Raw genomic sequence first — 10,946 nt, forward strand, 5'->3', positions numbered from 1 at the left:
TACAGGGGGTCCCCGGGTTACAAACAAGACAGGGTCTGTAGGTTTGTTCTTAAGTTAAATCTGTTTGTAAGTCGGAACAGGTACATTTTTTAAGTGTAGCTCCAGCCAAAAAAACTATTTTTAAGCCTTTTGGATAGCATAGGGAAGGGTTATCACCCCTTTAACATTTGTTTTGCTGTCTGTGCCCCTCTTCAGAAGATTTCACCTCACTTTCTGTCCCAATGACAATTGGATTTTGAAAATTTTGGGTTGTTGTGGAAAGAAGCCTTGGTGATAAAGCATCAGTGGAGGTACCTTTTCCCCATAATAGATCTCACAGGAGTGAATTTCCCTTCCTAGGGGGAGATTTCATCTCACTTCCTGTTGTCTGCCCGTTTGTAAGTAGGAGTCGTTTGTAAGTCGGATGTTTGTAACTAGGGGACCCCCTGTACCTATAAATTTAATAGTTATTATTAGTTTGTTATTTCAGATTTTCGAGTTTTCTGATTTTCACTCTTATTTTCGGATTTTCAAATTTCCGAAAATTCTGAATTTCCGAAATCCCGAATTTCCAAATTCCCGAAAATTGGGAAATTTCGAAAAATTGAAAATTTCGGAACGAATTTGTAAAAATTCGTTAAAAAACGAATTCAGAACTAAACGAATTGCACGTGTCTAGTGGACGTCTCCTCTCAATGTGACAATTGAAGTGATTTGCTAATCTATTTGAGGAAACAATGCAGCTCTAATAATATCAAAAGGTTTGCAATGATTATCCTAAACTGGTATAAAACCCAAAAGCAAAAAACGTAATATACGGCAGACTACAAATCCCTAAACAGTGGTGGCTGCATTTGTTTTCTTGTTTTAGGCTTCAAAGCTGGAGATCAACTTCACAAGAGTAAAACTTCACCTTTGAATCCCCTCTGGGCGGTCAATGTTCATTGCAGGGATTTTGAGAAACTTTGTTGTAGATCCCTACCGGTTTCTGCACTGAAAAAAAAAGCTCTTTGTTGTCTGCAGAGTGAATCTAAATGGAAGTGACTTTTTTCATTAATAAAAAGCTGACGCACTCTCAGGGTTCTAATCAGGAAAGTTGCAGTGTCAGCATCCTTTTACAAGTAATTGAACCTTTAGGGAAATCTCAACAAAAAATGATAATTTTATTGCAGAGGATGCCTAATATCTTAAAGCAAAACCTAACTTTCTCAACCAACATTGACTATTTTATCCTTATGCTGCTAGCATTAGTAAATAGATAAGAAGGTATATTATTGTTATAGTAATACCTTGGATTACGAGTAACGCGGAATACGAGCGTTTTGAAAGCCAGGCAATTTTTTTTTTAAATTGCGACTTGATATACGAGCAGTACAATCCATGTAGTAAAGCCGCTGGTGTATGCAGTACTGCATGTGGTCAGAAGTCCGGGGATGCTGGTGGCTCCCAGCGCTTCGTGTAGAACTCGGAGACACTCCCAGCTGGGTGGGGCGGGCGTAACGTGTGTCGGAGCACCCGAAAGTGTCAACAGTTCCCGAGTGTCTCCAGGAAGCGCTGGGAGCCATCAGCACCCCCACACCTCTGGCCACATACAGTACTGCATACACCAGCGCCCCCGCACCTCTGGCCACATACACTACTGCATACACCAGCGCCCCCGCACCTCTGGCCACATACAGTACTGCATACACCAGCACCCCCGCACCTCTGGCCACATACAGTACTGCATACACCAGCCCCCCGCACCTCTGGCAACATACAGTACTGCATACACCAGTGCCCCTGCACCTCTGGCCACATACAGTACTGCATACACCAGCGCCCCTGCACCTCTGGCCACATACAGTACTGCATACACCAGCGCCCCCGCACCTCTGGCCACATACAGTACTGCATACACCAGCACCCCCGCACCTCTGGCAACATACAGTACTGCATACACCAGTGCCCCCGCACCTCTGGCCACATACAGTACTGCATACACCAGCGCCCCCGCACCTCTGGCCACATACAGTACTGCATACACCAGCACCCCCGCACCTCTGGCCACATACAGTACTGCATACACCAGCCCCCCGCACCTCTGGCCATATATAGTATTGCATACACCAGTGCCCCTGCACCTCTGGCCATATATAGTATTGCATACACCAGTGCCCCCGCACCTCTGGGCACACAGTACTGCATACACCAGTGCCCCCACACCTCTGGCCACATACAGTACTGCATACACCAGCACCCCCGCACCTCTGGCCACATACAGTACTGCATACACCAGCACCCCCACACCTCTGGCCACATACAGTAATGCATACACCACCGCCCCTGCACCTCTGGCCACATACAGTACTGCATACACCAGCACCCCGCACCTTTGGGCAAATACAGTACTGCATACAGCAGCAGTGGTGGTTGTGAAACGCATCATCTGAGTTTCCATTATTTCTTATGGGGAAACTCGCTTTGATATATGAGTGCTTTGGATTACAAGCATGCTTCTGAAATGAATTATGCTCGTATTCCAAGGTATTATGCCGCGTACACATGAGCGGACTTTCCGGCGGACTAGGTCTGACGGCATTAGTCCGATAGCTTTTCGGGATAAAAATCTGACGAACCTAGAAATAGAACATGTTTCAAATCTGTCTGATGGACTCAAAGTCCCACGGACTAAAATTGGGAAAACTGTTCGTCTGTGTACGACGCAAGGGAAGCTATTGTCTACTGGCTATTGAACTTCCTTTTTTAGTCCCGTTTACGTCATCACATTCAAACGGAATGGACTTATGAACGGACTTAGTCCTATCGTGTGTGGCCAAGTCCGGTGGTTCGGAAAGTCCGTTGGAAAGTCCGCTCGTGTGTACGCGGCATTACTGTACTTGTTTTAAACCTTTATTTTGCATTTCTTAAATTACTTCCTGGTTTCTAGCCTAGGCAAATTATGTCATACATCCCAGGAGTCTTCAGGAGGGGAAGGAGAGGTTTTCTCAGCTAAGCACACCGTCCTTCCTGCATGCCTGAGCTAGGGAAAAACAGAGTCCAGGACCTGAGCTAGGGAAAAACAGAGTCCAGGAAGTAGATGCTATATGAATCATCTGCCCTTACTCAAGATGGCCACAACCACAATGCTAGGGAGGGGTGTTTTTCTAAGCGATTTCTCAGCAAAAAAAAAAAAAAAAGCGTGGTGACATGGATGGATGGGGGGAGTTTGCTTTGAATATTAAACATGAATAAAATAGTGTTTTTGGTTTGTGGTGCTCAGATGCAGTGTAGTTCCACTTTAATGCTGGGAAAATCAGTGAGCCAATCACACATGCAGAAAATGACATCTGTGGGGGGCGTTCCAACTGTACAGAAGGCCTCCAGGCTGCCATATTACATTGAATTGAACAGAAAATACAGAGCTGCAGATTGAAAAGGAAAAGGTCATTTTTAATACCATTCAATTACATCATGGTTTGCGTTAGTAATGTTATATGATATAGTATTATTTTGTTTTATTTGACATTTTTTCCCCCACAAGAGTGGAGTTACCCTTTGGCCTCATGCACACTAGAAAGCTAAAAACAACGCTGCATTTTAGCGTTTTTTTGCTGGTGTTTAGCACAGTGTGTAAGCTACATTTAATAACATTAGCGTTAAGGAGCATGGCTTCGGTGTCCTTAACAACCAGGGGGGGGGGGGGGGGGGGGGAACAGGAACTGGGGGCCCCACCTGTTAAAGGGGGTTTTCAGATTCTGATAAGTCACCCCCCGCACCCCCAGGCCAGGGTTGTGGGAAAGAGGCCCTTGTCAACATAAAAATGGGGACGGGGTGCTTTGGGGGGCCCCTCCCTACCCCAAAGCACCCCCCCTATGTTGAGGACATGTGGCCTGCTATGGTTCAGGAGGGAAGGGGGGGCGCTCGCTTACCTCCCTTAACTGGCTTGCCAGGCTGCATGCTTGGATAAGGGTCTGGGATGGATTTTGGGGGCCCCATATCATTTTTTTTTTTTTATTTTGGCATAGGGTTCCCCTTTATATCTATACCAGATCCAAAAGGACCTAGTATGGATTTTGGGGGGGGACCCCATGCTATTTCTTTTCTTTTTTTTAAATTGTGGCGATGGGTTCCCCTTAAAATTCATACAAGGCCCAAAGAGCCTGGTATAGATCGGGGTTGGGGGCCCCCCCATGCTGTTTTTTTTCACTTTTTTTTTTATATTCAGCTGTCAGCGGGAAACCCCAATAGATCCTGCTGCTGCTTGAGAGCTGTGTGAAGAGGAAGCATCTCTTCTCCCCTCTCTTCATCTTCACACAGGGAAGGGGGGAGTAGTAGAAAATGGTTTTTTACCTTAATGTAGGGAATGCATTAAGGTTAAAAACGTTTTTAGCTTTAGTATCACTTTAAAGACAGTTTTCTAATTATTATGTCAGAGCAGATGGATAAGGACGCACTTACTGTTTGGCGGCATAGATAAAGAGGAGATCAGTAAGGATTACGGAGAGTCTCTGGAACAGGACGGTTTCCTGGCTGGCATAGTTGAGGTTTTCAATTTTAAGCATTTCTGGATCAAAGAGCCTTGCAACATGTGACAGGGCGTACTCAAACCAGGCGAAAAAGGGAGGGTAGTCCAGCGTCCATTCAGAGGTTGCCTGTGAAACAGTTATAACATTGTATTAGTCATCTCCAGATTTTTTTTTACCCTTTATAAATTGCTCAACTGTCCTTAAAAATGCACCTTTTGCTGCACAACTCCAGTCTTCTCCAGTGCTGTCCCCCGCAGGCACTTCACTGCCAGTCCTCTTCCAGTTTAAATGTCAACTACTGTCATTTCACCCACTTCCTGTAAAACCCAGGCTGTCATAGCCACACCCACTTCCTGTAAAACCCAGGCTGTCATGAACACACCCCTGCAGGGTGCACCATCATGTCACTCTGGACTGTACAATACTGAGAAAGGGAAAAGCGCCCTCCGATCGGCGCCCGTGCCTAGTGGCTGCTTTCCCAAATTGAGAACACCAGAGGTTGTCCACTTTGGCACGGGTGCCATTCAGAGAACACGTAGCACTTTCTAAACGAACGCAAAGCATTCTCCGATTGGACAAGGTGGAGAGTGTGATGTCACCGCTCCACCTCATCCAATCAAAGAATGCTTTCTCTTAATAAAAAGCCCTCAGAGGTTTGTTAGAGAACCTTAGTGAACAAACAGCATTAGGAAGGCCAAGGAACACACCAGACAGATCAGGGATAAGTTGTGGAGAAGTGTAAAACGGGGTTAGGTTATAAAAAAAAACATCCCAAGCTTTGAACATCTCACAGAGCACTGTTCAATCCATCATCCGAAAATGGAAAGAGTATGGAGCAACTGCAAACCTACCAAGACATGGCCGTCCACCTAAACTGACAGGCCGGGCAAGGAGAGCATTCATCAGAGAAGCAGCCAAGAGGCCCATGGTAACTCTGGAGGAGCTGCAGAGATCCACAGCTCAGGTGGGAGAATCTGTCCACAGGACAACTATTAGTCGTGTTCTCCACAAATCTGGCCTTTATGGAAGAGTGGCAAGAAGAAAGACATTGTTGAAAGAAAGTCATAAGAAGTCCTGTTTGCAGTTTGTGGGGGACACAGCAAACATGTGGAAGAAGGTGCTCTGCTCAGATGACACCAAAATTGAACTTGTTGGCCTAAAAGTAAAACGCTATGTGTGGTGGAAAACTAACACTGTACATCACCCTGAACACACCATCCCCACTGTGAAACATGGTGGTGGCAGCATCATGTGGTGAGGATGCTTTTCTTCAGCAGGGACAGGGAAGCTGGTCAGAGTTGATGGGAAGATGGATGGAGCCAAATACAGGGCAATCCTAGAAGAAAACCTGTAAAGCCCCATACACACTATCAGATTTTCTGCAGAGTTTTTCCTTCAGATTTACCAAAACCATGTAGTGTAAGGGCCTGCCTGATTGCATACACATTGAAACTCCTAAGGTTTGACCTCGTATTATATGTTTTTGGTAAATCTGATGGAAAAACTCAGCAGAAAATCTGATAGTGTGTATGGGGCTTTAGAGTCTGCAAAAGACTTGAGACTGGGGCGGAGGTTCACCTTCCAGCAGGAAAACGACCCGAAACATACAGCCAGAGCTACAATGGAATGGTTTAGATCAAAGCATATTCATGTGTTAGAATGGTCCAGTCACAGTCCAGACCTAAATCCAATTGAGAATCTGTGACAAGACTTGAAAATTGCTGTTCACAGACACTCTCCATCCAATCTGACAGAACTTGAGATATTTTGCAAAGAAGAATGGGCAAAAATGTCCCTCTCTAGATGTACAAAGCTGGTAGAGACATCCCCAAAAAGACAAAAGGGAGTTAGTTACGAAAGGCAAATCCACTTTTCAGTACAAGTGCACTTGGAAGTGCAGTCGCTGTAAAGGTAGATCTCAAATGAGTGGAAGCTCTGCTGATTTTATTATCCAAACATGTGCTAAAATGCTGTTTTTTATTTTCCTTGCATGTCCCCCTCGGATCTACAGCGACTGCACTTCCAAGTGCAAAGTGTATTTTCCTTTAGTAAATAACCCCCATAGTATTGACTCAGGAGAGTGAATACAAATGCCCCCCCCCCCCACATGAGTTTCCCACATGTACAAAGACATGATGTGCGCCCTTCACATGCCGGTGATGATCATAAGGTTGTATGAAGGCTCCATATAGTCTGGTGGGGGAGGATCTGTACACGTATGTGTCATACATGTGTGTGGGGGTTGGGGTGCGGTGTACATGTACACTCAACACAGGTAAGTCCTTTTTTTTTTTCCCCCCCCTCATGGGGGATGGAGCGATCACTTTGGGATGCCAGCCATGCAGCAAATCTATTTCTCTCTTTGCTTGAAGCCACCTGATTACAAAGCCGGTTCAAAGAATGACCACCCAGGGGGTAGAAGATTTCCCCCGGCATCCCTGTAAATGGCCACCTACCTCGTAGTACCAGCGGGAGACGGGCAGACTGTGAGTGATGGCCAACCAGTTCCGATGAACTTCAAAGTCTGTGGAATGACTGCAGGAGAACAATAAGAGAGGGACAACGTCAGCTGAAGATCTCCCCTCCGCTCATCACATACCCCATCACAGGGGACTCACACAGTGTACGGAATACCCCCTCACCACTGCAATGCATGCTGGGACTTGTAGTCCCACAACAAACTCCTAATTAGCCATGCATGCTGGGACTTGTAGTCTCACAATAGCCCTATTCTTATACGTATACAGCAATGCAGGCTGGCACTCATAGTCCCACACTGAGCAATGCATGTTGGGGCTTGTAGTCGCACACCAGCCCCATACTCTGCCATGCATACTGGGACTTGCAGTCCCACAATAAACCCCCTACCTGTCCATGCATGCTGGGACTTGTACTCCCACACAAGTCCCCACTTGAGCATGCAGGCTGGGACTTGTAGTCATACAATAACCTCCTACTTAGCAATGCATGCTGGGACTTGTAGTCTCACACTAACCCCATGCATGCTGGGACTGTGCATAGCTCTTGTAGTCTCACACTAGCCTCCATTTTGCAGTGCATGCTGGGACTTCTAGACTTAATTAGCCATGCATGCTGGCACTCATAGTCCCACACTAGCCCCCACTTAGCAATGCATGCTGGGACTGGTGGTCACACACCAGCCATGTACTTTGCCATGCATACTGGGACTTGTAGTCCCGCAATAACCCCCAATTAGCAATGCATGCTGGGACTTGTAGTGTCACAATAACCCCCTTACTTGGTCATGCATGCTGGGACTTGTAGTCCCACACTAGCTCCCTTTTAGCAATGCATGCTGGGACTTGTAGTCCCACAATTACCCCCCTACCTGGTCATGCTTGCTGGGACTTGTAGTCCCACACTAGTCCCCACTTAGGCATGCATGCTGGGACTTGTAGTCCCACACTAATCCTCATTTAGGAATGCATGCTGGGACTTGTAGTCCCACACTAATCCTCACTTGGGAATGCATGCTGGGATTTGCAGTCATAAAATAACCTTCTACTTAGCAATGCATGCTGGGACTGTGCATGCTAGCTTTGTAGTCCCACACTAGCCCCCAATTTGCAACGCATGCTGAGACTTCTAGTCCTACTTAGCCATGCATGCTGGCACTCAGAGTCCCACAATAGTCCCATACGTAGCAATGCATGCTGGGACTTGTAGTCCCACGCTAACCCAACACTTTCCCATAGGGCGCTCACTCATTCCATTGAAGCGATCACCCTCGGCTCTTACTATGTGGGTATGAGCAGACATTTCATCAGGGACACCCCTACAGCCAGGGTGACAAACCAGCCCCCGTCCCCGGATCGCCGGGATGCCCCATCCATGTTTCCCCCTCTGGAAGCCGCCATCTTGCTCCACCCGGAACTGCCCGGCAGCGACAGCCAATGACGCCGCATGTGGGCGGGGTAATAGCTCTGCCTGTCCTAATTGGGCTGTCAAGGCTCAGACATGAAAGAGAACCTGTCACCAATTACCTTCTATTCCCCATAGAAAATGATTGTTCAGTTCTGTCCATTCCTGTCTATAGATCTATTCATTGTGCTCTATTCTGTCTACTATCAATCAGTCATCATTTTATGTATGATTTCTATTTTATACCCATTTTTATATCCATTATAAAATCAGTATAGTCTGTTCTCTGCATTGTATCTTAGAGGTGACACAATGTAACATTGGAAGTTATTACATAAAATGTATCTTTATATTGGCTGTAATTCTAAAAATACAGTACATATGTGCAACTTCAGCCAATGTTTTAAAATTTTGTTTTGTAAAAGATGAGGGGAGGGTTAGCACCCCTGTCAGGTTTTTACTGCTGTTTCTGTCATCATTTTGGAGATTTCCCCTCACTTCCTGTGTGGTCACTGAAACAGGAAGTGTACAAAATCTCTTGAAAAGACCCCACAGACAGTAATAAATCGTTTATTTAAAGTAGAGTATGGGAGGGTTAGAACTGAAATGTTCATATCTGTCTCTGGCGAATTCTTCTTGTTTCCTGACTTTTGACACACAAAAATGGAAATGAGGTGAAATATTCTCAACAGTAGTAATGAAGACCTGGCAGAAAATGTATAACCCTTCTCCACTCCAACCAAAACAATATATTTCCAGCATATTATTTTCTACAATTATTCATATAGTATGTATTGGACATACAGTAAATGTCCTTAATATTATACACAAAATAGATAATTATATATACTCCAATAGAGATGACCTCAGTCCTCAAAAATCAAAAAGAACACAGGGCAAAAAAAAAAATAAAAAAATAGGATAGTTTTTTTTTACATTGGACTGGAAAAAAAGTAAAAATAAAAATTAAAAAAAATTTACGCTATGATTATTCAACTTGTTTTAAAAATAATATTTTGGGTCCTTTCTGCCCTTTTTAATTCTAAATATTTTTATATTAAGTATATATATATATATATATATATATATATATATATATATATATATATATATATATATATATATATATATATATATATATATATATATATATATATATAAAATATATAAAATATTAAATATAAATAATATAATTGAAATATATATATAAATATAAATATATATATATATATATATATATATATATATATATATATATATATATATATCAATGATATTATTTTTATATATATATTTTTATATTTAATATTTTATATATATATATATATATATATATATATACTTAATATAAAAATATTTAGAATATATATATATATATATATATATATATATATATATATATATATATATATATATATATATATAATATGCACTATAGATAAATAATGATTTTAACATGTTAAAGTTTATATAGGATTTTTCTTGTATCTGCAGCACAGTTTGCAGTAAATATTGATGTTCAGATAATGATGGTGAAGCCTGAGATGACAAACTGAAAATGTATTTTTTCCTCTTCCTGTGAAAATGACTTTGGCTATTGACCTTCGGTGGCTTTCTATAAAAAGCTTTCAATATTTAATCGGTCTGTTATGATATGCAATAACCTGAATGTTTTTTTTTTTGTTCCCTTTAATTCAGTAAATTCTCAGAAATAAACGCACAGTGCTAATGTTCACCAGCAAATCTTCACCCCGCTCTGCCATTTTCTGTCTGCATAAAAGGCTCACTGTCACTTTGGATTCTGTCCGTGGATTTTTTGATACTTGTGGGTATCTGTGTTGTTACAAAATTACCAGCCTGCAAAATCCTTTCATTGCCAGACAATTTTCAGTTTTTAGCTCTGTGATACTTTGACTGACAATTACTCTGTCTTGCAACCCTGTAGCCAATGTCATTTTATTTGTTTGAGACAGATAATGCATTCTTTTGGTGATGTTTAATAACCATTGAGTTTTATTATTTTTCACTACATAGAGGAAAAAAGAGTGAAAATTTGAGCTTACATTTACTGTATCTTTTTACCTTAAAAAAAAAAGATCCAAAATCATTGGTGGTCAGTGGCACTATAACACCCCTACCCAACCCCCCCCCCCCCTCCACTCAGCACCAAAAAAGAAAACAATTTCTCAATGGTGTTCAGTGGCACTTTAACTCACCCACCTTAAAAAAAAAAAAAAAATTATCCCAAAATCATTGGTGGGCAGGGGCACCCCAAACCCCCATTTAAAAAGACAATCCCCACATCATTGGTGATCATTGACACTTTAACTTCACTTTAAAAAAAAAATATACACCAATCACCTTAACCCCCCTCCCCTCCCATCTTTCATTTGTGGTTAGTGCCCGCTCACCACCACCTTTAAAAAAAACAATCCCACAATCATTGGTGGTCAGTGGCACTTTAAACCCTTCCCCCTCCCCAACCTTTAAAAAAACATTCCAAAAATAATTGGTGGTCAGTGGCACTTTAAGGCCCCTCACCACCACCTTTAAAAAAAACATTTCAATGTGGTCAGT

General features: G+C 42.8%; 1 protein-coding gene across 1 annotated transcript in view; it reads right to left on the minus strand.

Moving 5' to 3' along the window:
• Window positions 1-8,400, minus strand: part of ALG8 (ALG8 alpha-1,3-glucosyltransferase) — a 35,118-nt gene extending 26,718 nt beyond the window's left edge. Inside the window, 3 exon segments of the mRNA XM_073612816.1 lie at window positions 4,420-4,613; window positions 6,944-7,022; window positions 8,247-8,400. Of these exon segments, the coding sequence (XP_073468917.1) occupies window positions 4,420-4,613; window positions 6,944-7,022; window positions 8,247-8,365 (392 nt within the window). The 5' untranslated portion in view covers window positions 8,366-8,400.
• Window positions 8,401-10,946: the final 2,546 nt, after the last annotated feature.

This window comes from Aquarana catesbeiana, linkage group LG02 (genome assembly GCF_042186555.1).
Source record: "Aquarana catesbeiana isolate 2022-GZ linkage group LG02, ASM4218655v1, whole genome shotgun sequence".
NCBI lineage: Eukaryota > Metazoa > Chordata > Amphibia > Anura > Ranidae > Aquarana > Aquarana catesbeiana.